Raw genomic sequence first — 25,206 nt, 5'->3', positions numbered from 1 at the left:
CTACAGCATGCTCCTTCAGCCTGAGACCAGCTGTTGTAGTTACAGAAAAGAGAAGCATCAAAATTGGAAGGACAGAATAAAACTCTCAAGGTTTTCTTGTCTTGTAAGAATGTCCTCATAGAATCCATTTTAAGAAGGAATAAGCCACCTGGGCTGAAATAATCTTATATGTTCTTTGAATGATTAAACACTGCTGTTATTACTACTTTATAAAATGAGTGACAAACTAGCTGAAAACATGTTTTATACCAATCAGTTTTCAAGTAATTTCAACAGATACAAGTACTAGTGTCTGGCTCATTTATTGCTGTTATCTGCATACCTCAATCACTGACTATGAACCTGCTGGACTAGAGCAGGTAGAAACCCAGGAAAAACAGCAGTTCCTTCTGCACAGAATTTGGAACAAGATAAAATACAAGAGATAGGAGAACACTAGAGAGGAGAAGGGCTGAATAAATCAGCACCTTAAGCAGAGATCACAAAACGCAAATGTCCTGAGTTTTGTACAATTCGTAGTGGAGAGTTTAAAGAGGAATCTGGAGGAAGATATGACCTAGTTTTATGAATTTTTACAAGGACCTTTTTCAAAACAAAGAAAACACTGGAGGCAGTTAAACATTGCTTGTTTGAAAAGTTGCTTAGTTTTTGATTTGCCTCCTACACATTGGCAGCCTGTAAAACGTGGATTGTTTAGAAGAAAAGGATCAGCTTTACACTGCCATAGCGCCATGGTTCTAGAAAAACCTGCCTTTTTCTATATTTCTAGTAGAAGAGCTATCTATACCCACTCTGCAGGGTTATAAACCTGAGAACTTATATATAATAGAATCATAGAAAGGCCTGGGCTGGAAGGTACCTTTAAAGATCATCCAGTGCCAACCACCCTGCCACGGGCAGGGACACCTTTCATGAGACCAGGTTGCTCTAAGCCACATCCAGCCTGGTCTTAAATATTTCCAGGGTTGGAGCATCCAAAGCTTCTCTGGATAACCTGTTCCAGTGCCTCACCATCCTCACAGTAAAGAATTTCTTCCTAATATCTCATCTAAACTTACTCTCTTTCAGTCTGAAGCCAATCCCCCTTGTCCTGTCACTACACACCCTTGTTAAAAATTCCTCTCCAGCTTCCTCCTTGGCCCCTGGAAACAGATTAACTAAGTACCGTAAATAGATTAACTAAGATTTTGTTTAAATGAAGACATAAAATAGTAGTCTTCTAAGGAAAGTTACAGGAAATATCCTGGTGTCTTTTGGCTGTGTGAATCTGGGCACCTAAATTTTACCTATGCCATAATTGGCATTTCTAGATCCTTGTATAAGGGCTAAAACCTTTCTATACTCAAGTTCTGTCCTTGAAAAGTGGGTTACAGAGCCAGGCTATTCTTCTTGTCATTGACTTCAACATCAGAAGTGCAAGAACACAAAACCTATTTCCAGAGACAAGGTTCAGCCTGTAAAATCATCTTCCCTGCATGACTCAATCTGTTTCTGAACAGGCAAGAATTTTCTCTTTAGCATTGTCGAGTGACTTTTCAGGTTTGTTCCACTATGTGCAATGGTTTTCTTTCTGTTTCTATTTTACACAGGGAGATCAGGGTATTCCGGGGGATAGAGGTCCACAGGGTGAACGAGGGAAACCTGGCCCATCAGGAGAAAAGGGGGATGTGGGTCCTGTTGGTCCTCCAGGAGACAGAGGCTACCCAGGTTCACCAGGTCATCAAGGTCCCCCAGGTTCACCAGGACCCCCAGGGTTTTCAGTAAGTAAATATAAGTTTACCTTGTTTGCTTGTGAATTCAGTTATGAAGGTAGCATGGGCTGAGCAGTGGCAATTCAACTGAGGAATAGCATAGTATTAAAAAAAACTAATGATTTCTCTCAGATAATTTCAGTGTTCAGTTAAGGTGGAAAAAAATATACCCACATGATCAGGCAGTTACTTTAAATTATTTTTTAAAACATCTGCTATGGATAAACTTTATTATTTCTTTCTTTAGTTCCTGCATATCAATGTGGTTACTCAGTACATTTAATTTTCATGCTTTCTATAAGATTAAGAGCTAAAGTCTGAGCCTTTGCAACTGGGAAAGAAAAGGAGGCAGCCAAAATTGATTCTCAGTAGAAATCAGCATTTAAAAAGACAGTGAAATGCTGCTTTCCAGTTGTAGATATCTTGATTTTTCTGCATGTGCACACAGGCACACACATCTATGTTATGGGTTCTTTTTAACTTCAGTCAGATAAGGTAAAGCTCTAAAACACCTTTCCAGTGAAGTTACTGGTGCTGTGGTTCTGTTCTGGTCAGCTGTGCACCAAAGCAATTAGTCCCCAGGGCGGGTGAGAAGTTGGCAGATGTTATGCAAAAGGCAAGTAAAAGCAGAGGGGTGTCAATGGACACCCTCACTGTCTTGTGCAAGTTAACTTCCATACTCATCACATCCTGGTCGTCTTGGCAGCTGGGAGTGCCTCTCCAACTTCATGCCATTAGTGTCTTTATAATATTATATTGTATTGGTAGTAAAGCAGCCTTAGCAGTTAAGTAAATAACACAAATATATTAAAACACTAATTTGTTGATGAAAACTTTATATTTGTAATGTTATTTTGAGCATTTCTTATTTTTGTAGCATTATAAAGTGTCCTCTGTATGTTCCTTCTGATACATATCACCTTTCTTTTTCCTCATCAGGCTGATGCAATTTCACTTGAAGAAATAAAAAGATATATCAAACAAGAGGTTCTTAAGGTTTTTGAAGGTAAGAAAAGGAAGTATTATACAACTAAATCTGAAATTCTACCCTAAATTTCTTTATATGTCATCTAACTTATGTTGGACTTAGCAGCTACCTTGTTTCTGTAACTCTGTTTAACAAGGCTACTTTACATGATTCTGTTCAAACAATTAGAAGTTACAGTATCTGTTAATCAGAGTATTTCCATATGTAAAAGATTAGCATTGAAGGGTGGTCTGCTCCAAACCATAATAGCAAGCATAGGTGTGTATCATTGTAGATACATACATGTGTCATATATTACTGCAGATACATGTTTATCTACAACATACCATTAGGATACTGAAGTATCTTAATGAGACCATAGATATACCTAATTACCTTGCCCACTTAGTGGCTGACTGTCTAAACGAGAGAAAGGCTTGACAGCTTTCAGTGACATAGGTTTAAATTGCTGTGCAGTTTTCACAGCAAATATCCCTGCTGAGTTCCAGAGCTCCCTGTCAGACCACCATCTTCTGGCACAATTTTAGGCAAGTACCAGGTTCAGCCAAGGCCTTTGTTTTATGTAAGATTTCTTAGACGATTCCTTGCTCTGAAAAGGAAATAGTTTTCTTCCCCAGCATTCCCTTAGTCATGGTAGGAAAGCTGAGACTTAGACAGGTGTCTGAAACAAGATTCCATTTGGATGCCCCTTAACAGTAGCTTATCTTCCACTGCAAAAGGCATTTCTTATGTCTTCAGTATGCTTTGCTATTCTGCCATTAATATTTGTGGATACAAACCATCGTTTAGGGGTAAAAGAAGTCATATAAAGCTTGAGACTTCTTAACCTCTTCAGGCAGTTTTTCGCTTTATAACAAGGCTATCATTTTGTGTATTTTCACCCTTCCCCAGGGTGCTACCCCTCAGGAATTCAACTTACTACGTATTTCAAGAGCAGTTTGTTGAATGAAGTCACTTCCTTTTCCCTTTCAAATACAATGGTAACAAGTATTTAGTCTATTCACAAAAAGAAAGCATTAGAAGGTGCCCTGCCTACAAGGATTAATGGAGTTTTGTCTTTATAGCTCTTCCATTTGCTACACTTCGCTGGTGTTCCCACAGATCTTCCAGTTTCGGCATTGTTTCATTTTGCCTACTTTCTATCACCTTACCCCCTTTTTTTTTGATGCCCACTCTCCTCTATTCTAATTTTTTTCTCAAATCTTAAAACTCCACCACAGTAAATACCTGCTAAATTGTGGAATGTTTAGGGGTTTAATCTGGTATAAATGAGACAGTCAAGGTTAGTACCTATTTTATCTACCTCTAAGGAACACTAGAATGTTACCAAGGGCACTTTATCCCACCAGCAGGAAGATTTCTATTCTGAAATTTCTGCAATTAATAATCTTTGTTGAGCACTTTCAGGTTTTTTACATTTGTTTTCAGAGTTCCAGCACATTCCAAGAACTGTTCACAGTATTTAATTTCTACTTTGCAGCTTAATATGAGTTACAAATACATAAGGTACCCCTCCATCAGTGTGTTAAGTACTAATTATTCTGTCTGTGTGTTTTAAGTACTTCCATGAACAGGAGTCAGAAGTCATTTGAAATATTGGAATACGTTAGTAATAGAGAGTAGTAATAGAAATTTTAATACAAATTCATTCTGATTATTTCAAAAGGTAAAGACTCAGACATGAATCTGAGTTGGAACTGAAGGTCTCAATGCTTATTGGAGCATTTAATACCTTGCCATTAAGAAGAGTTAAACACCTTACTTCCAGAAACTTCAGCTGGAGTCTTGGGAATTTTTTTTCCTGTTTTTTGCTAGCAGATTTCTTACCCACTTTTTCTTGTGTCTTTGATTAATGAAGAAAGGATGGCTCAATTTGTATCCCAGCTGAAGCTGCCTGCTGCAATGCTTGCCTCCCAAGCTCATGGAAAACCAGGGCCCCCAGGAAAAGATGGGTCACCAGGGCCACCAGGAAAGGATGGTTTGCCAGGACCACCAGGAGAACGTGGAATTCAAGGTAGGAATTCCAAAAAATGGTCCTGTTAGTTGTATCTTGAAATCCTTATATACTTGCTAATGATTATTAAATAAGCCAGGATACCTATCTAGCTTTCTAATAATTAACTTTTAAACTTATGTACTTATGTTTTTCCAGACCAGATCTAAATATTAACCCATAGTAAATGTGTGGATTTTACTGATTAAAAACTCCTAATCAGTGCATTTTATTCTAATCAGTCATAAAGTTAATTAATGACAGATATCTAAATCTGAAAGAACTACTGTAGCAGTTATTTTTTTCTACAAGATACTTGAATAAGGAAGAAAAACACTCTAGCTATTTAGATCCAGCTTCATATTGAGAGACCATCTTATTTAAGAAAAAAAATTTGATCTCCTAGTCTGAGTGCTCTCAGCTTTGAGCCTGAGACAATACAGGGCAGGAAAAACTGAAGGCAAATATTCTTCTTTAAGAAGCAGTGAAAACTGAAGTATTACCAAATGAATTCTCTTACAGTGAAGGAATCTACTGTCACCAAAAAAAAAAAAAAAAAAATCAGAGTAATCGGTTTTTCACTATACTCCAGACAGTGATTTGTGCATTGCAATGCACTTGAACACTATAGGACTCGTTTCTCTGAACTGTCTTTTACTGCAAAATTAGTTTTGAGGGATCCAGGTTCATTGTAGTTGTGCTGTACCACAGAGTCAGCCTTTCAGAGATTAAAAGGTAGAGGAGAACAGACTAAAAGGAAAAACGAATTCATCGATGAATAATATTTTGTGGGTGGGTAACATGTAACTTGCAGTTTATCTGTAGGTAGTTCTTTATTATCTTTTGTTAGTTTGGTCTGCTCTGGAGTCAGAGCAAGTCAGACTGGAATGAAGAACATGACAGCAAAGCTGAAGATGTGTGGATCCTAAAGCTATCAGAAGAATAAGGATTTACTAACATTGATAAGCGCAAACCCCTGACAGAAGCTTGAAAAATATGATGAGCTCAGAATGAGAAGAACAAGAATAAAGGATCAAGGAAAACAATAAAAGGCTTAGAATCTTACAACACTGACTTCATCGTTACCTAAATATTCAGATCACTGCAAATAGTCGCCTTCAATGTCAGTGCCAGATTGTTCAATGATGACGTATGTACTGGATAGCCTCAGATGCTTCTGGGAAATGAAATGTTGCACTAGATTTCATTTCCAGCTAGTGAGCATCAAGACTAAAAGATAAGAGCTATGCTTGAAAAAAAAAACAAAAACAAAAAAAAAAGCTGCTTTTCTATACTTTATGCTTAAGTAAAATAGTGCCCCATGTACACAGGATTTCCATTTGTTTTACTGATATGCTCAATACTTCTTTTTTATTAGTAAAAGGTAAGCTAAGTGAGAAGCCTTTACTTCTCTGGTACATCAAAAGATATATGAAATTACACTTCCAAGGAAAGAAAACTAAAAGTTTACTTTGCCTCCTTTTTATACTGTGAATAAGACACAATCCTGTAAGGGGAGTACACTTACAAATACCCTTCACACCTTCCTCAGTTGTGCCTGTGCGTGTTACTGCTTTGTGCCAAGAGTAAAAAGAAATTCAAATCTCTGAGCAGATTTAAAAGTATCCTCTTTTGTTCCAGCTTGTCTTCAGCCATAAAATACATAGCAAACAAGTCTTCTTGGAGAAGCACATTATGTGCATGTGTGGCTGAGACCATCAAGGTAGCATGCTGTGTGCACAAGTCCTAATACAACTTGGTGTTGACTGATAGACACTTCTTATTATATTTCTCACTTGGGTGTAGCCCAGACTGCCAACTCCAGGGATTTGCTGTGTGCAGTAATAGGTTTCTGGGCTGGCAGAGTGAGCCACTTGTCCCACACAGGCAGTGAGAAGAAGTAGATGCTTTTGGAAAGCAATTAATAGGGCCTCTGTGAATATGTCCTGTTTGTGATGCTGCATGCAGAGCCTGATAGAGGCAGCCAGCTGGAACAGCAGATGCTGCTGCGTGTCTGGGGAGGTGTTTAACTTCATTTGTGCATTCACAAGGGCTCCTCCATAGACCTTGAGCATGGTGCCAGTTCCCCTGGAAACTGGTCAGGAATGACTTAGCTGGATTCCAACAGAATTTCCTTCTGTGCAGCAAATAGGTAGAGGGTTAGTCCCAGAAGCAGAAAACATAGATACTAACTCTTGGAAGTGTAGGCATGGTTTTCAAAAAGTGTATTTAAAGAATTGCTAGACTCTTATCTATAGTCATTCCCTTCTAAGGAAGTCCAGAATTTTTACCTGCTGGCCTCCAGCAAGGTCATTCATAGTGTTCCTCAGATACTTCCCAGTGGTTCAGGTAGATACAATTTATAGAATGGTCTCATTAGAAATATAGCATGCAAGCAAAATATAACAAAGAATTCAACTTAAATTATGAACAGCTGATACTCTGAGGCACTGTTACTGGTAAAATGGACAACATCTCCTTAATAGAGGACAGAGGGACTTTATCCTGTATGAGTTTTAATAGGTATGTTAATATCTCCTAGAGAATTAGAAAGTTTATTTCAAGATTTTACAAACAAGATATAGCAATATCATCTGTCTGCAAACAGTCAGCTTGTCATGTATTAGAGGATCTAGCTCGATTAACTCCACTGACTTAACTGGATTTTTTAGATTGTAATAGTAAGTGAATTTTGGTCCATTCGGTGAAATGCAACTTGGGATAATTTAGCAATCCAGAGATCCTTTATGTTAATATGACTTGATTTTTTTTCTCAATAGAGAAAAGATTCCATCCTAGTTAAAATTCACTCTTTCTATCAAGTTAAGGAAATTAGTTAGGTCCTCATAGCTTGTGGTAGCCTTGAGGAACCTAACATCCCAGCTCAGAAAATAAAAATACCACGCAATGAATAGAGAAAGCTCCTTATCTTTATTGGTAATCTCTGTTGTAAAGTTTCTGTGTCTTATTATAATTATTAATTTGTATGGTGGAAGCATGTAGAAACCTTGGCTGACATCAGGAATCCATTGTAGTGGGTGTTGACTAGACACAGTCACTCTTCTGAAATAGCTGCACTGGTTTCAAGAGATACCTCCTGTAAAACGTTCTCTGCTGTGGAGGTTGAAGTTAACTTGTTTTACTTTGGTTTGGAACCCAGCTGCCGAGAGAGCTGTAACACACAGAAGGAATTTGGAACATGCATTGGTGGCTGGATGAGAGGGCTTCATCCTTAACACCATCTTTGCTGCTTTGCAGTCTTTTTAAGAACACAGAGTATTTGCACGGTGTATGCTTTGGTCTCATTGTTCCCTGTTTCGGTAATCTCTCTGCCTTGTATTTGTGTTAAAGAACCTCAGATTTCTATAGATAATTGATATGTTAGTTTCAGGTGCTGCATTGTCCATGCTGATGGAAGAGGGTCTCCATGGTATAGGTGGAATACCTTCTATAGCAGGTTAAATACCTTTTACCTCCAAGTTCACGGACGTGAACTTGTGTCATTTCCATGTAGAGCCAAGGGTGTTGCGGTAGTGACGCTTTTGACTGTAATGTTTGTGGGGAGCACCAAACTGGGAGCTGAATTCCAGCTGTTACTACTCATCTATGAGCAAAAGCTTATGTGTTTGAGCACAGACTTGCTACATACTGCTTCCAAGCGTTTATCACGCTGCCCACTGGGTACGTGTTTATAATAACAGAACTTTGGGGTTTCAGAAATCACAACAAAACTTCTGGAACCCGAGTGAAGGGCTCTGCTAAAGCAGTTACATTTTGATTTAAGCAGGTGCATTTTACTGGAATTCTACCAGGAAAAGTAGATAGTATCTTACATGTGCCTTTACATTAAACACAATAAATCAAAATCTGGTTTGTATGTATGGTGATATTTTCCTTTGACTGTGTATGAGTTTGTCAGACTAAGCTCAGAAAGAAGGTGATATTATCCTCTGGAGGTATAATCATGGCCCTGCTTCTGAGAAAAATATACCTCATTAAAAATCAAATATTTTTCTGCCAGAATTACACATTACATTGTTCACATTGTTTACATATAAGTCTGTTTATTAATATCCTTGCATCCTGTCAAATAAAGTCTTATTGTTAGACAAGGTATTTGGGAATTTTTGTATTAAACTTCAGTGCTAGCAGAACTTACCTGCCACCATGTACAAACTACACCCTTGCATGTGTATTTGGATACAGCCAGTGATGGTTTACCACTACCCTGGACCATGTATTTGCATTGGCAGGCTGCTCTTTGTCCTATTGTGGGTTTTTTTTTCCTTATTGTCTTGTATTCCAGTGACATTTACAGAATCATTCAGTCTATCTCGGTGATTTTCAATTACGGTGTGTCAGAGACCTGCAGTAATGCTTATCATGGAGATTGTAAATCTGATATATGGTACCTGTGATTTCTCTCTTTTCTCCATAACTAAAGAAATGCAACACAAATGATCAGTGGCAGCACTGCTTTGTAAAATTACAGTTAACTGGGTTTGTAGTGGGAAATGCATTTTAACTGTTGACTGTAAACTAAAAAACACTGAGAAATATAAAATAAATAGGATGTATAATGGATCCTGTGGTTATATGATTGAGCTTTTCAAAACGTAGCAATACTACAGGTTGCACAAGGTTTTTCGGAGCAAACCAACTTGATGTATTTATAAATACTGCTGTGATCATTGGAGAGTAAATCTAGGATTCAAAATCCAATACAAATACCTGCACATTCCTTTTCCTGAGTCTTTATAGCTTGTGTGTGCATATGCCTTGTACAATTTTGCTTAACACAACTCAGTGACCAGAATGCATGATTAATTTAAACTTGAGTTTCTGTGAGGTTTTAAACTGTTGATTTCCTTCAGTTATGTTATGTATGGCACTCTGCATGCACTTGGTAATGTTTTTGCCTCGCTGTACTTTCCTTGTTGTGGTGCTGAGAGAAGAGTAAGATGATTGATGCTCTGTTTTGAAAGCTGGAATGATTGCAACAGATAACAGACTTTCTACCAAAGTGTATAATGAGTTTGTGTGTAACAGAAGGCTTGAATACTCTGTGTACCATTCCCACTGCATTGTGTCTGTCGTAACAACCCAGAATTGGTACCCACAGCCCCCAGAGTAATTTCCTTCTGGAATATCCTGTGAGGTAGCAGTGTTGCCATAGACCACAGCACACTGACAAAACAACCTTTGTCATCCCCCTGCCAGTGTCTGTTAATCTTCATGAGACATCAGGTGGATTGACACAGCTGTGCTCTTCTCTTTTAATTCCAACTAAGTTACAGTTCTTCACAAGAGGAAGAACTCAATAGTTTATAGTATGGCATAGGTGATGATAAAAATATACTGGTTCCTGAAGCAGGACAATTTTAATTCCAAATGTGACCTAAAATCAGCAAATTAATCTTCAACTTTTGTCACCTTACATGCCAGCATCTAAGGTGCTGGGGACAGAAGAGGGTTTCCTTGTAAGCCCTTTTGAAGTAAGAGCTTTTGGCAGGTGTCACACTTTTTCCTTTAAAAATGCCTTCATCCTCTCTCCTGCATAATAAAGATACATTTGTAGATGGATTCTTAACTAGAAATAATAAGGAAAACGTTTTACCAATAGCGACAAGTCCTCTTCTCTAAAGCAGCCAGAGTGCTTACAGCTAATAAAGCTTAACAGTTCAAGGAAAAAGAAACAGGGGTTGGGCATGGGTTGCTGCACCTGAGAGGTGGAAGCTATTTAGATAAATACAAAACTATGGCCTGTGAAGAAAAAGGACTCAAGTATTCAAAATATAATTAGTAATCACATCTTGTTCATGATATGCAGCTACTTGGGTCAAAGTAAGCTTCAAAATCTGCACAAGCTCCAAAGATGCCTCATTCCATGTGAGCTGAGCAACACTGGCCAGGGAGTGGGTCTTCTCTCACAAGCATAAAACTACCAGTTCACAGTTTAAAAACTGCAAGTATAAGGATTTATGCAGGACAGCGAGGGTAAAATCCACATCTGGTTCTTTATTAAAGGAATTTCAGCAAGGTAACTTAAAATCTTGGGGAAATGTCCAGCTAGTGAACAAAGCAAGAGTCCTTTGACAGAGGATGTAGCAGTTACTGCTAGAAATGCTTGTATTTTCCAGAAGGAATTTATAAAATTAAGAGCTATCTCAAAAAAAAAAAAAAAAGTTTCTGGAAAAGAGAACTGAGCATGTGCTCTCCCAATTATATTTGTCTTGGTAACTTCCTGTCAACAAGATATATAGATTGCTACTTAAAATTAGAGGGTGCTCTTATTTTCATATCTTTATTCTGTGTAGGTTATAGAGGACAGAAAGGGGAAAGAGGCGAGCCTGGAATTGGACTGCCTGGTAACCCTGGACCACCTGGCCCTGCAGGTACAAGTCTCCAGATTTATTTCTGTTATTGTTATTTATGAACTAACAGGCCTTTCTCCTGTTTTTAACACTGGTTTTACACTCCTACTTTTCCTCCCGAGCTGGGTCATAGCGTGAGGTCAGCCCCACCTGCCTTCTCATGGATGTGCTGGAGTGCAGCTGATGTCGGTGATGAAATGCAGGGCTCTGCACGTGCTCTGGTGAGGACTCTGCTAATTCCACCTTTGTTTTACCAGCTGCTGGCCTGCCAGGCCCACCAGGAACACCAGGCTCACCGGGACCGCAGGGGCCGCCTGGACCCCACGGGAGATGCAATCCGGCAGATTGCTATTACCACGTATCACAGACTCGGTCACGCTCCAGCAGGAAATAAAAACCCTCTTCCCCAGACACTTCGGTTCACGGTCGCTTTTCACTCTTCCCCATAAGTTAATTTAATTTTCAAAATATTTGGTGCATTTTTTTTCTCTCTCAACACTGCATGGTATATAGATAATTTGTAAGGCACAAAGTTGAGCCTTTCTTTATGTTACTTGCAGTGTCATAATGATGACATGATGTCATATATTTTCCAGAGTGCATTCCATGTGTTGTTTCTCATATTTATTTTGCTTAGAACAGAAAATTGGCCCAAATAATTTTCATAAACTTCTTTCTTCAAACAAAAAATATTTTATTATAACTTAAGACATTATGTATGCCTCCATATGTAAGCTGGCTTTATTTTTCTTGCTGGTGGTAAATTTTAAATGGAAAAAATACATTTCTGAAGTTACAAAGCATACTCATTCATGGCAAATGCAGGACCTGAGCTGGAGCACTGGGAACTCTATTGAGACTAAACATTCATGTCCCTCGAGGAGTCTCCAGCACACCTTCTGAAAAGGGTCTGCCGTGAACCAAGAATGCTGCCCGTAATTTCACAGCCGCATCCAAGATGGCAAAGAAGGAAACAAAGATGTGTTTATGATCTCCTTATCCCATCCAACAATGAGCTTCAGACTGACTGGAAAATCACCAGGTGTAGCTCCAGGAAGTGTCTCTCCTGACTGGATTTTTTCCCAGCTGGGGGCTTATACGTTCCTTTAGTCATGGTTAAATATACCCCAGATATTAAATGCAAGAGGCTGCTCGTGGTGCTCTGAACTGAGAACTGGCACACCTTCCAACCATTACATGGACTGAATAAGGATACTAAGGCCTGTAATCAAACTACTCTGCCATTAAATCTGCCTACAGCAAAGGTGACCCCTTGCTTTAGAGCAGAGGCTGGTGAGTAGGCAGTTCAAGAATGGAACTTCACAAGCCTCTAATCTTGGCCGTGGCACTGTTTTCCTCTACCTCCTGCAATGTTCACATGCTGAAATAAGCTTCAGAAGAGCATGGAATCTGCAGAGTGCAAAAGTCACAGATTCTATTAACTGGTGGCAGAAAATTTCTTGAGTTCAAGAGAAATTTGGGAAAAAATACAAAACCCTCCTTGAAAGGTGTACTACTGAGAGCAACAGCATCCAGTTTTCAGGCTTTTAGTAAAGGCTACAGGAACAGATGTCAATGATGAACAAAACAGAATAATGTATAAATCCTGTAGAGCTCAAAGGGTTGAGCAAAAAAAAAGCTGGAGAAAATTGATCACACAGAGGCTGATTCTAAAAAGGAGGGAGTAAGAGTGGCCAAAATTTCACTTCTGATTATTAGGAAACAGATGATCCTAGGTTAGTCCTGTGGAATTTTGTACAGTGCAATAGAAAGTGAAGGTGCTATTAAGAGAACACAGACATCTATAACCTACAACCTCAAATTGCATCTGTAGTACAAAGCCATACTGAGGGCTCTTACCCCATCGTTAGGAAGTCAGTCACTCTCCCATATCAGGCAGGGAAGTGGTTTTGATGACTTTGAGCTTGAGCAGTACTGAGCTGCCGGGGAAATATCTTCAAATTGGAAGTGCTGGCTTCCAGAGAAGCTGTTGTGATACATGAATCTGGCTGGCTTCTGGGTTTTGCTTAGAAACAATTAAGGAATGACTGGTGGGAGTCTTTAGCAAAAGATGCACATTGGTATTTGTTCTGAATAAATAGAGTTCCTAGCACTTGCACCCAGAGCAGAGGAACAAGATGAGAGCAAGAGGTGACAGAGTTAACCCAGGCAGCTGAGGCACTCAGGCTGCTTTCTGAGAGGGAGTGCACACATCCCTGACATGTTCATTGGTTAGGTGTTTAGAGGGCAGAAGGTGCTTGCTACAAAAGGATGGTAAAGGAAACACAGGCTGAGAGTAAACACTTGGGACAGAAGAGGGCAGCAGGAATGAGAACAACAGAAAATCTGTGGCATGAAAATATCTCCTGTAGGAACTGCAGTACACCCTGCAGCTGGGGATGCCTTGGGGGCTCAGGGTGCTTTATCTGTTCCTTATGAGAATGGGGAGAGGCAGGTCAAAGCCCACGGGTGAACCCAGTCCTCACACCTCCTGTTCTTCTCATCCACCTCATTCCTCAGGAGGCAATGGCTGCCCCTTCTCCAGGCCAGCTCATCCTCAGTTCTGCGGGCCTGTCCCACCGCAGTGAAGGGGTATTTGGGACAAGTGGTCCTGCCTGAGCTTAGCTCAACACATGCTGCTCCCACTCCAGAACTGCTGTGCCCATGGAGAATGCTGTAGTTTGCTCTGTGGAATTGATCACCTTTCCAGATCTGGTCCTCAGAGCACCGAGGCTGTGGGAGTGCTGGGCATGGTGAGGCAGCTTGAAACCGAGCACTGGGGCACTGACTACTGTGCAAGCCACGGGTCTGCCCGCCCGGAGGGTAAAGCCTTGCACCAACACGTCTCAGTGTCTAAACATGGACACCAGAGGTGGAACAGCACCACATCCTGGTTTCCATTCTCTGAAAGGAACTGCTGGTCAGGTATCTTGCATGAACATTTTCTCTTTTTTTTTCCTTTTTTTTTTTTTTTTTTTTTTTTTTTTTGGTTACTTCTCTAGTAATTCCAATATATGTAATAACCTAAATATTTTTTACTTCATAAGTTAATTATGAACTTCATTTTCTGTGATAATATTAAAAAGGGTGCTGTCTTGTGGTAGTATTTGTGTGACTTAGAGGTTCCCAAGCAGCCCTGTCCTGGAAGGCTGTACATAGACCATTGCGCCGCATTAGTGGTATCTGTATATTTTGGGGCTTTTAGCTTGCTGAAACCCAGCATCTGTTATCTGCCAAATGGAATTGCTGTATTTTAATTTACTTGAACTTATTGGAAAGCAGAACACTTTTTATATTTGAAGAAGTTTTATTTTTTCATCTATGTTTCCTACAGATGCCTTTTTCTTTTTATAGGCTCAAACATAAAGGTTTTTCTAAAATGTCTTTGAACGCTTTCAGTTGATTTGCAGGTAACTTTGGTAATTATCTTGTTGCATTATTTTTATTTTGCTAAAAGCCCACTTTAATTTTCTCATGTGAGAAAACGGGTATATTTTATATGGGCTATCTTGATACCTATTTTAAGATGCCACATTTGTCACTGGGGTAGAACAGAGTTAATCCCAGCTTAACTTTACTTCACACTGGCTTGCTCCTACTTTGCATTTTTAGAATTGAAAGTGGAATGTAGCTGGAAACATATTTCTGCATGGTTTCCAGGTTTGGCCCCTGAAATTTCTTTGCAGATTCAGACTGATGTTGTCTTATCTTTTGGGCAGGAAGACAGGGAGGGGAGAGGGGATGCTAATGTATTCTGCTATTTGCTTTATTAGTTTTGTATCTGTTTTGAGCAGTTCATGCTGCAGTAAGCACTGCAAGGAAATAAACACAAGGGATTATTTTTTCCAGTAGCATAAGGTCTTTTATTCTGCTTTGGGTTTGTTTATGTGCAACAAGACTCAGAAGTGAAATAACTTTGACAAAATGCTTCAAACCTTTCTTAAAAGCTCTCTAAGCTTTATCCTAAGTTCAGGGTCAGACTATTATATTTTATGGCAAGTTGCTTTATCGCCTATTAAGAACGTGTTGGGATTTTCTTTAAATAGCTATGTACAGAACTGCTCAGTTTGCCCAAAGAAAGTAAAGAAACTTGCTAAGAGGGAAGCTTTCCCGAGGCTGCAGCAGATCTCCTGCTGTCCACGTGGTGGAGTGCAAAACACCCTTTCAGTACAAAGGTTACAGCCCAGGCATAACTCGCCCAGCAGCGCAAGAGCGGACCCGGCCTTGCAAATTCTTACAGCACAACAGTCAGTGTTTCTGATTTTGTTCTTGAGACTGACTTTTTTCTATTTTCTTTTTTTAAATATCTTTAGTTTTTCACGGCAGTATTTGCAGAAATACTGCCTTTCTTGGATAATTACTGCCAGATAATATTGCTAAGACTTCATTTGTATTTATTATTTTATTGCGTTTTGTATATGTTACGAAAGAATATGTAGTGGTGGGACATCTGACTTTTCAGGCATCATTGGTGTCCCCTGCAATGATGTTTGTCTCCAGGGGAGGAGGGACTCACCTGTGATTAGTAAAAACTACAACAGCATCCTGTGTACAGCTGGGCAGCAGTGCAGCCTGGCAATGAACCAATATTCTTATCTTAAACTGGATTTGGTTTCAATGCTAAAAGAGCACTGTGATACAGAAACAGGATTGATTCTCCATCCTTCCCTTATGTTTTATGATTGTGGGTTATGACAGATGTTAGATATGCACATCTTAGTTAAATAAGTGGGGTTTTTAATTAATGGATAATCATACAAAATATTTTAGATCTTCTTTTTCACAAGGGTGAAATGTTATTTTTAATGTCTGTGTATGCTCAATTTTTTTTTTCCTGAAATGTTTATATGAAAGTCTCATAAAAACCCCACTGGCTAAATTAGCATTTTATAAACTTGTTTCTCCAAATAGACTACGTAAAACCGGTCCCTAATCTTGCATTTTACCAAGGCAGTAGAACTGCTGCTATAATGTGAGATGTTAGAACAAGAAAAGTAACTCAGAAATCGAAGCATTGCTGTTTTGGGGTGTGTTTTTATTGAGTTTTTCATCATTTCTGGATGTACCAAGGCATGCAAATTTTTCTTGAAATCTGATATGTCCACTACAGTTCAATTGTACTGGATGGATGTTTAAATCACCTCCATGCACATAGGTGGGTGTAGGCCACAGAGAACAAGTTTAACCCTGACCTTGTCATGGTTAGTATTTAAGTGGAAAATTCAAGTTTCAGGGTACCTTAAGGAAATGTGGTTTTCAAATATTCATTGCTAACAATCATTACAGATTCTAGACCAAAATAAGTTTGTAGCTAAAAAGATTGGAGTCTACATGTCTTTTAGCAGTTTTCTTTCTTAGTCTGCTATTCTGTAAACATGAATGCATTTAATTATTTACTACAGTTTAAATGTAAATATATTCTGTCTCCAGTCAGAATGTTTGAAGGATTCTCAATGACATACCTTGGTTTTTTGCATTCTTTCATTTCTGAATTATATGCAGCTGTCACTGAATGAATCACAGAACATGCCAACTGGTTGCTTCCTTCCTTCCTTATATTTTTGGTTTGCAACATTTAAGGTTCAGTTCAATGGAAATGTATTAAGTGGATAAAAAGCAGCTTTTTACATTATTATGTGGCCATGTACATCTGAAACAGGATTCTGGATGGAAATGGAAATATTTTGCATACTTTCTGTTTGTGGCTCTGTCAAAAATGTCAGCCTTTCCTTCTGTGTCAAATCGCAAGAGGGAGGATGCAGCTGCAAACAGGAGCAAGGAGAGGCACAAAGCCACTGCAGTGAGCTCTGGGGAGCAGTCAGGGCAGGTTGGCTAAATTTGGGGGAGTTGGATTTTGACCCCACTGAAGTCAGGCTTGTGCTTCCTAGGCCTGGTGAAACTTAGGGCTCTACAATCTGGAGAAAAAAAAACTAACCAACTAAATGCAAAACCTTGGTCTTAATATGTATATAATTTATGGAAGTTAATACATTCTCTGAATGCAGATAAGTTTTCTGCCTGAGTAGGAGATAATCACTTTTATTCAAGAAACTGATTCACTGAACTTTAGGGAACTTCAGGAATTTTCATTTTTCTCTTCCTGCCTAACTCTCCCAGGAGGAAAAATGCGGATGACATTTTAAAGAACTCTAGGTAATAATTTGACCACTAACTTGATTTTCTTTCTTCCAATTTCACAGTGACTTCAGCAAGTTTGTTTTGTTCATTGTCTGAAGCTGCCAGGTTTAGTCAACCTTTTGAATGCACAGGCAGCAAGCAAAACAGAACAGAAATAACAAAATATTGAAGGGACGGAATAAAAATGAAGCTGTAGCAAATCATATAGGGATAACATGCCCTAAAAAATATAGATATTTCTTCTCTGCTTGTGACCCATGAGCAGAGGAGATGCAGCAACTGCATTTTTTAAAAATAAAGGAAACAGAGGCTGTGTGGCCAAATAATAATACAGTGATGAGCAGGTCAAGCAAACATATTTCACCCAATTATCTGAGCAATCTAACAACATTTGCAAAAATGCAGCATTTGTATGTGGAGCACAACTGGTGTATTCTGCCAGGATGAACTAACACTGTCATCTCTGAAACAAAGGGTTTCTTGGGAAAGTTGGTTTCTTGTTCCCTCTATCCTTCAAGTAACCTTCGAAGTACCATCTGTTGAGACTTTTCCTTTTTGAAGGAAAACAAATTTTGTTGTAGATCTGTGCTTGGCTCTGGGTAAACTCAGATCATGACTAGGGAATTCAAGACACAAAATGTAGTGTAATCCTCCCTAGCCTTGGTTTCATACATCATTTAGGAGCTCCACATAGTGCTCTGGAGCTTCTTTGGCTACAGAGACTTTGGCCTTAGTGAAACATTCACAAGCTTTTTTGGTAGCAGTTCATACTAAGTTACTTGAATCCAGTGATGACTGTGGCAGAAAACTTATATATAAACTCACATATTAACTCTATGTGTATATAAACTGTGGATGTATAACACATACATCTCTTAGATCAGTGTTCAGCAGCAGTGTTACGAATACTTACTAATAGAGTGGTGGTGAATGGTGGTAATCCAGCTGGCCTCTGGTCACTAGTGGGGTGCCCCAAGGCTCAGAATTGGGGCTGGTCCTGTTCAGTAGCAGTGATCCGGATGAGGGGATTGAGAGCACCCTCTGTCAGTTGCAGACAACACAAATCTGGGTGAGAGTGTTTATCTGCTGAAGGATAGGAAGACTCCATAAAGCAGATTATCTGGACGGGCTGGATTGATGGATGATGAGTATTGCCCCAACCATGTGCAGGACCTTGGCCTTGGCCTTGTTGAACCCCATGAGGTTCCCATGGACTGACTTCTTGAGCCTGTCCATGTCCCTCTGGATGGCATCCCTTCTCTCCAGCATGTTGAGTGCACCACACAGCTTGGTGTTGTTGGCAAACTTGCTGAGGGTGCACTCGATCCCCTCATCCGGATCACCACTGTCCATGGCACCAGCAAAGACATTAAAGAGTGTCAGTCCCAATATGGACCTTTGAGGAACTGGTCTCCACTTGGACATTGAGCCCACTGTGACCCCAACTCTTTGAGTGCGGCAGCCCAGGTCTGTCTGTCAAATCCATGTCTCTCCAGTTTACAGACAAGGACCTTGTGCAGGACAGTGTCAAATGCTTTGTCCAGATAGATAATGTCATTCCCTCTTCCCTCATCCACCACCACAGTAACCCTGTCAGAAGGCCACCAAATTTGTTGGCAGTGCCAGGTTAACAGTCAGACTCAATGATCCTACAGTACTTGTCCAACCTAAACAAGTCTATGAACTGGTTATCATTACAATTTTCTCTGGGTTCCTGCCTATACTGAAGTAACTGAAGAGCTGAAATACGTATTTATCACGCTGCAATTAAACCTCCAGAACTAGAAGCAGCGACAGAGATCATGATGGGTAAAAGAGATTTTCACTAGTCTTCAGTTCAATAAATCTCACAAAATTTTATGATGTTGAACCTGAAGGAGATAAGAACAAGATTTACTTGGGATTTCACTGAGATTTCAAGAGTATCTCGTTAGAATTGGTGGCATGCTGACAGTGGCTTGTGAAACCTCTCAGTCTCTTTGCACTGTGTCTTCTAAATTTATTTTAAAAGCTTTTTTTTTCTTCATCACCATAGTCAATACATCTTTGTTTTAAATCCATAATCCTGTTGTTATTTTCAAAATCTTTATTTTACTTGAATGTGCTGTTACTAAAAATCCCGTCTCTGGTATGTTACAGTGCACAGTCTACCATTTGTCAAGTACCTCTTTTCCATTCTTGTGTAAGATTTGGAATTGAAAATTAGATTAACCTACGCATCCCATAAGGACTTACAAGGGGCCTGAGGATTATTTCTTCAGTTCTATATTTTGAGTTTAAACTTGTGAGTCAGCTCAAAGGCAGAAAATCTGTCACAATCTTAAGATGTCCACTTACAAAGATTTTGCATTGAATTGACTCTCAGTGTTGAATTTGTTTGATTGTAATAATTCTTATTTGGGTTTTGCATATGGATATTTTTGCTCCTACATGAGTTTTCTTCCATTGTGGAATCTTATGCATTTTTCAGACTATATTTTCTAAAGCACTTCACAGTTGTATTTAAATGTGGGGGAGTTTGCTTCTTTTGATTCATGTGTTTATGCATTACATACAGAAAACAATATTTTCGTTCTGTTATTAGGTGAATTTTTTTCTTTTCAACAGTTTTACACAATTTATAGTCAAAATAAAAGTTTGCTGGTGAAACTACAGGTTTTTTACTAGTGTTTTTTTTGTTCCACCACATAAGGGGTACTGCTGAGGACTATGCCCTAATTCAGTAAAAACTGACCTAATTCAAAAACTTTTGAAAACACTTGTGTTCCCAAGCCACCGTTTGTGGAATCTCCTAGATTTGTTCCTCAAGAATGCAATTCTTTGCCCTTGCCTATTTTGGTGACTTCTTGTAGTAATGTAGGAAATCACGTTTGCTTTGAGGAAGGTTTAACTACTGGTTTTTTTAAATAATTCCTTTTGGAGCATACATTATACCAGTACTTTTCCCTTTACTGTTATCTTACAAGTTACATGCAAAATGCAGAGCTCCATGGATTGTGTTATTTCTCTCTGTTGTCTCATGGCAAGCAAGTCAAGTGTTTGGAACATGACCAGACAGCTAAGGGCTAGGAAAAAAAATCAGTGCTTAACACAAGTGTACCAAAGCTTGTACTGGAAAATTTGGATGGCCAATAATGAAAAGAAAGGAAACATCACAGAATAGTTTCATTGTTGTCTTGGAGAGAGAGTAAACTTCAGAGAAGTAAAGTCAAATAGTTTATACTGAGAGGACAGAATATCCATATTGCACATTTTCCTCTAAAAACCGAGTATCTAAAAAAAGGCAACTTGGGCCATCTAATGGCTGCCTTCTGGCTGTTCTGGCTCTCAATACTGAATGCAACCATACATTAAAAAAAATTATTTATTTATTTCGGGTTTTGTCGTCTTTTATAGGAAAAGTACATATTTCTAGGACTTAAAAGTTTCCTTGACAGTGGCTACTAGCCATTTATTTTAATGTCACATAGAATGAGGTGAACCTGAAATGGGCTTCATATGGAATTACAAATGCAACACAAACTGGAGTTGAAAATGAAGAGGTTATTCCACATGGGTTAGTCATGGCAACTGTACAGATATTGGCAGCACAGGTGGTGCCAAGGGTGGCAGGTTTTCATAAGAACCTCCCACCCGGGTTTCTGTGATTGAATTGAAGAGCTGAAGGAGGTTTTGCATATTCTGTACAACACATATGAACAATGGAGTGACTGTGCATGAAGGGTATGTGCTAGAATTTATTTTATGAGTATGAAAGAATAGCTACAGCTGCAGTAAATAAACTATCCTTTTTTATTTGATGGCTGAAGACATGTTATTTCACTGTACATCATACATAGGAATTAAGTAGGGGAGGAGGAAAAATCACAGAAACTCTTTATTAAACAAAACCAAAAATAGACAAGCACCATTTATTCCCCCCAAAAGGAGAAGGAACCAGAAGGCATCACCTGTGTATTTCTGTAAGCACCATTGTTCCAGCTTGTGTTGCTAAGTACTCCTTTTGGAAGAATTTACAACCACTGTGGTAAAAATACCTTACTGAAACCTTGGTTGAAAGGTTTGTCCATGCCCGCATTTCTCCTTCACTCGTTATTTTGTCCTCAGCTGTCTGTGCAGGATGTAAATTGCTGCCAGCCAACGCACGATGGCACTGGCGCTGCCCACTCAGGGCCCTTTCATGTTCTTTCCTGCTCTCTGTCCCGCCTGCATCCTGCAGGACGCTGGCTCGCAGTACCCGGGAGGGCCAGGAGGGCCGGGGGGACCAGGAACCCCAGGCTGCCCGGCCACCCCAGGGGGACCTCGGTCGCCGTCACGGCCTTCCCTGCCGTAGCTGGCTTTGCCTGGTTCACCTGTAGAGTGGATGCAGGTCTAAACATTGGCTGCATACGACTTGCTTGGCATAATTAGCTTTACTGAACATCCTGTCCTTAAAAACTGTATGAGGATGGTTTTTCACTGCTCTTAGGGTATTCCCAGGAAGGGTGCTGACTTAACAGGGACAATTTTCCTCTACCAGAAACCCAATCTGTGATTATGCAGCTACAGCAACGAAATTTAAGTGCCAGTGCCCTCCAGTTGCACTGGTGCAGGTCTGCTGCTGTGCAAAGCTCTGCAGGGTGCTCAACTCAGCCAACCCTGCTGCCAGTACCTAGGGCAGGGAAGATGCTACTTGCTACCACAGGGTTTCATTAGCTCTCTGCAAAAAGACATACAAATAATTTATTTTTATTTTCTACTCAGATGGTTGGGGAAATAGATGTATAGATTGGAAGTGCTGAGCACTAAAATATTCTGTTACTTCTAAATCTTCAACGAAGAAAGGATAACTAGTGATTTCAGGAAGCCCCTTCCAGTGACAGATTTCTACAGAAAGCACCTCTGAGTTACACAGACATCATTTGGATCAGTAAATATTAAACTTTTTTCCTTTTTCACAAAGAGAACAAATTTGACTAGTTTCTCTTGCTATATAAGCACAGAAATGTGCTGTAGAAATACTGATGCAAACAACGTTTTATGTTCATTCCCTGGCCACTAGAGGCCAGCTGTGCTTCATCCATCAGGACGAATCTCCCCTGGAGCCATGTTATATAGCTCTGCAATTAATCACCACAGAAATAAAACAATATCCAAAATTATAAGTGGAGATTTTGAAGACTGGTGTGCCTGCCAGTAAGATAATCTGGAGGTTATGGCCTTTTCTTGTTTATTTTTTTATATATAATTATATGTGTATATAATACATATAAAATACATATTAAAAGAGACAAATTTTATTCATGTTTGTGCAACTGCCCCCCTTTTTTAATGCTTGCTTTACTTTTTCCTAATCTTTTTACATTGAGGTATATGAGGTGGTAGCTTTTTGCTTTTTAGTTTTCAATTCTGGTTTCTGACTGAATCACCAGAAGTAAAAATCATGAAGCACTGTAATTTGGAAGTTCATTGCTTAATGTACCCCTTTTATCTTTTCAAGGCAGCTTGAAGTATCAGTTCTGAGTAAATTTTTACTACATTTCTTCTTTATCCTCACCCTCTTATATTTACCTGGAAGACCTCTTGGTCCAGGATAACCTTTCAGTCCTCTGCCTGGCAATCCTCTCTCTCCTCTTTCTCCTGGTTCACCTAAAGCAAATTCATGAAATGTTAGTTACAGTCTGCCTGGAGTATCATTTTCAGGAAACTCACTTTCAGAAGTGAACAGTTAATAAGAGAGAATTAAGCTGGCTGTATATATTCTTAGCATCTTTCAATGATGTCCTGACAAATATCCTTGTAAAATGTTTGGGATTTGATTGGGTTTTTTCACCCATTTGAGTCCTACTCAGAAGCGGACAGGCTGGAGGGACACCTAGAGCTGGACAGTAAGTACCACATGAAATATGTCACAGCCTATATAACAAGACTAAACCAAAGTCCCAGCGCTTCAGGGTATTTGGGATACAGACTGAGGTTAGTCTGTATTAGATGGCTTCTGCAAAACCATACAAGCTCAGCTAAGAAGTAAAAATTCTTGACTAGTGTTCCTCAAGACAACCAGTGCAGAGGAGAAAAAAGGTGGCTGCACAGATGACAGTATTCTGTTGATATTCACATAAGACATTGTTTTACCTTCACAAAATAATTTTTTTCTCATATAATAATATCATGGAGACTTTCCTTTGGTGAACACCCAGTGTTTCATCAAGCCCATATCTTGCTCCAAACCTGAATCACCTTAGTAAGAGGAAGGGTTTTTTTGTTGCTTGGGTTGTAAAGTTCAAATTCTGTTCACTGTTCCTATATCATAACACTGTGTATATTCCTAATTGTGAATACCTTATGTCGTTGGGGGGGGGGGGGGGGGTTTACCTTTTTTTCTTTTCATGCAAGTAAAAAGTCACAAATTTATGCCTAATAATATTTGAATTAGCTTTATTTTATGCTTCTATACTGTCTTGGACTATGGTGAGGAAAGTTAGAATAGACTGCTAGGTTTCTGTCTTGCCTAGAAATGGCACAGCAGAAAACAAGGAAGCTGTGCAAGGGAACACAAGAGTCAGTACAAAAGTCCAGGTTTTAATAAAAGATGCACACAGGGTACTCATCTCCATGCTCTGGACTACCTAGTCAACATGGAGATCCAGCCTGTCTTCGTAAATACAGCTACTGCAAGCCCTAGTTCAGGCTACCCATATGTAGTTCTGCTTTTTCCAGCTACCTAACACTGCAGAATAGCTTACTCCTGCTTACCCTAAAGGTCTCCCACTTTTTATTACTATTTCTGAACAGAAATAGTCCTTCACTATCCCAGACTGCTCATTAATGTAACTAAATCTCCTTCCTTGAGGCACATCTTCTTGATTCTGTCATTGTTGCAGCTGCTAAAATCACTGTACCTTTGTATCTTCTGCTGTGTCTCATGCTTACACTTTGCTGTGTTTCTGTCTCCTATTTATTATGACCTTTTTTAAACCATTCACAGCATCTTCTTCCTGTTCCCTTTTTAAACATGTCCAAGTGCCCTTTTCCCCTCACTCCAATCTCAGACAACTCTCCAAATGGTTGGTGAAAATCAGTTGATCCCTGTGACTTCTGTGGAACTCTGGTAAGTACCAGGGACTCAGAGTGAAGCACTGAGATTTTTCAGGTTGGCTGCCACGTACCATCCTGATAGCTCTTGCATGAGAGCATTCACTACTTCCGTTGTATCTGTAATGGTATTTCAAGATTTACTGTAAGGTAACTCGGAATTTGATGACACTTATGATACCAAACTAAGTATCTTGCTTATTTTGGGGGGGTTTAATGCTCTGTTTATTTTTTTCTTTTAATATTAACACAGTGTACCCTGCTGTGTGTTGAATCAAATTTTGCATACCCCATAAATCACCTTTGTATTTCTGTTTTTTGTTTCTTCTGCAGATGACATTACATTGAATTTAAACAGTAACAAAGCTCCAGCAATGATGCTGTTAAGTTTTGCTTTTTGTGTATTCTATCCGTTCTCTCAAAGGTTTACCAAATTTTACTTTCAAATAAATCTTGAATCAAAAGTAAACACTCTACTCCGGCAACAGACCAGCTTTGTGCAGAAAGACAATTTTAAGTAAGACCTTCTTTTGAGAAAACAAATCAAAATCACTGCTGAATACAAACACATACATAGTTGTCATAAGACTTTGCAGAAAATTCTACCCTGTAATCCTCTGGAGGAGAATAGAACCTCTGAGTCACGAACAGAAGAGAATAACTTAGATCACAGATTTTGTGTAAAATGTAAGTCAATTTTATTAGGGATTTTTCCTTTCCAAAGAATCAATAGACTCTGCTACCTGGTGCAATCATGTTAAATGGCTCAAATATTATATGCAAATAAAAGGCAGATTATTATCAGTCCCTTTTAATGTGATGAACTGGGTGTGCTTAGAAAAGCTGACTAGATTTTAGTGAAGAAATCTGACTGCTTACATCAGCTCT

At 39.2% G+C, this 25,206-nt stretch overlaps 2 protein-coding genes across 2 annotated transcripts in view; one reads left to right on the top strand and one right to left on the bottom strand.

Annotated features, from left to right (window-relative positions):
• The window catches only part of COL19A1 (collagen type XIX alpha 1 chain), a 185,008-nt gene extending 173,197 nt beyond the window's left edge, over window positions 1-11,811 (top strand). The window contains exons 46-50 of the mRNA XM_069011349.1: window positions 1,590-1,760; window positions 2,691-2,757; window positions 4,598-4,753; window positions 11,050-11,127; window positions 11,364-11,811. Of these exons, the coding sequence (XP_068867450.1) occupies window positions 1,590-1,760; window positions 2,691-2,757; window positions 4,598-4,753; window positions 11,050-11,127; window positions 11,364-11,500 (609 nt within the window). The 3' untranslated portion in view covers window positions 11,501-11,811. The remainder of the gene's footprint in view (window positions 1-1,589; window positions 1,761-2,690; window positions 2,758-4,597; window positions 4,754-11,049; window positions 11,128-11,363) is intronic.
• Window positions 11,812-21,132: 9,321 nt separating this feature from the next.
• Window positions 21,133-25,206, bottom strand: part of COL9A1 (collagen type IX alpha 1 chain) — a 66,703-nt gene continuing 62,629 nt past the window's right edge. Inside the window, exons 37-38 of the mRNA XM_069008616.1 lie at window positions 22,795-22,872; window positions 21,133-21,596 (exon numbers count right to left, since the gene is read on the bottom strand). Coding sequence (XP_068864717.1) covers window positions 21,412-21,596; window positions 22,795-22,872 — 263 coding nt within the window. The 3' untranslated portion in view covers window positions 21,133-21,411. The remainder of the gene's footprint in view (window positions 21,597-22,794; window positions 22,873-25,206) is intronic.

This window comes from Aphelocoma coerulescens, chromosome 3 (assembly GCF_041296385.1).
Source record: "Aphelocoma coerulescens isolate FSJ_1873_10779 chromosome 3, UR_Acoe_1.0, whole genome shotgun sequence".
In the NCBI taxonomy this organism is placed as follows: Eukaryota; Metazoa; Chordata; class Aves; order Passeriformes; family Corvidae; genus Aphelocoma; species Aphelocoma coerulescens.
This window is presented reverse-complemented; position numbering and strand designations above follow the sequence as displayed.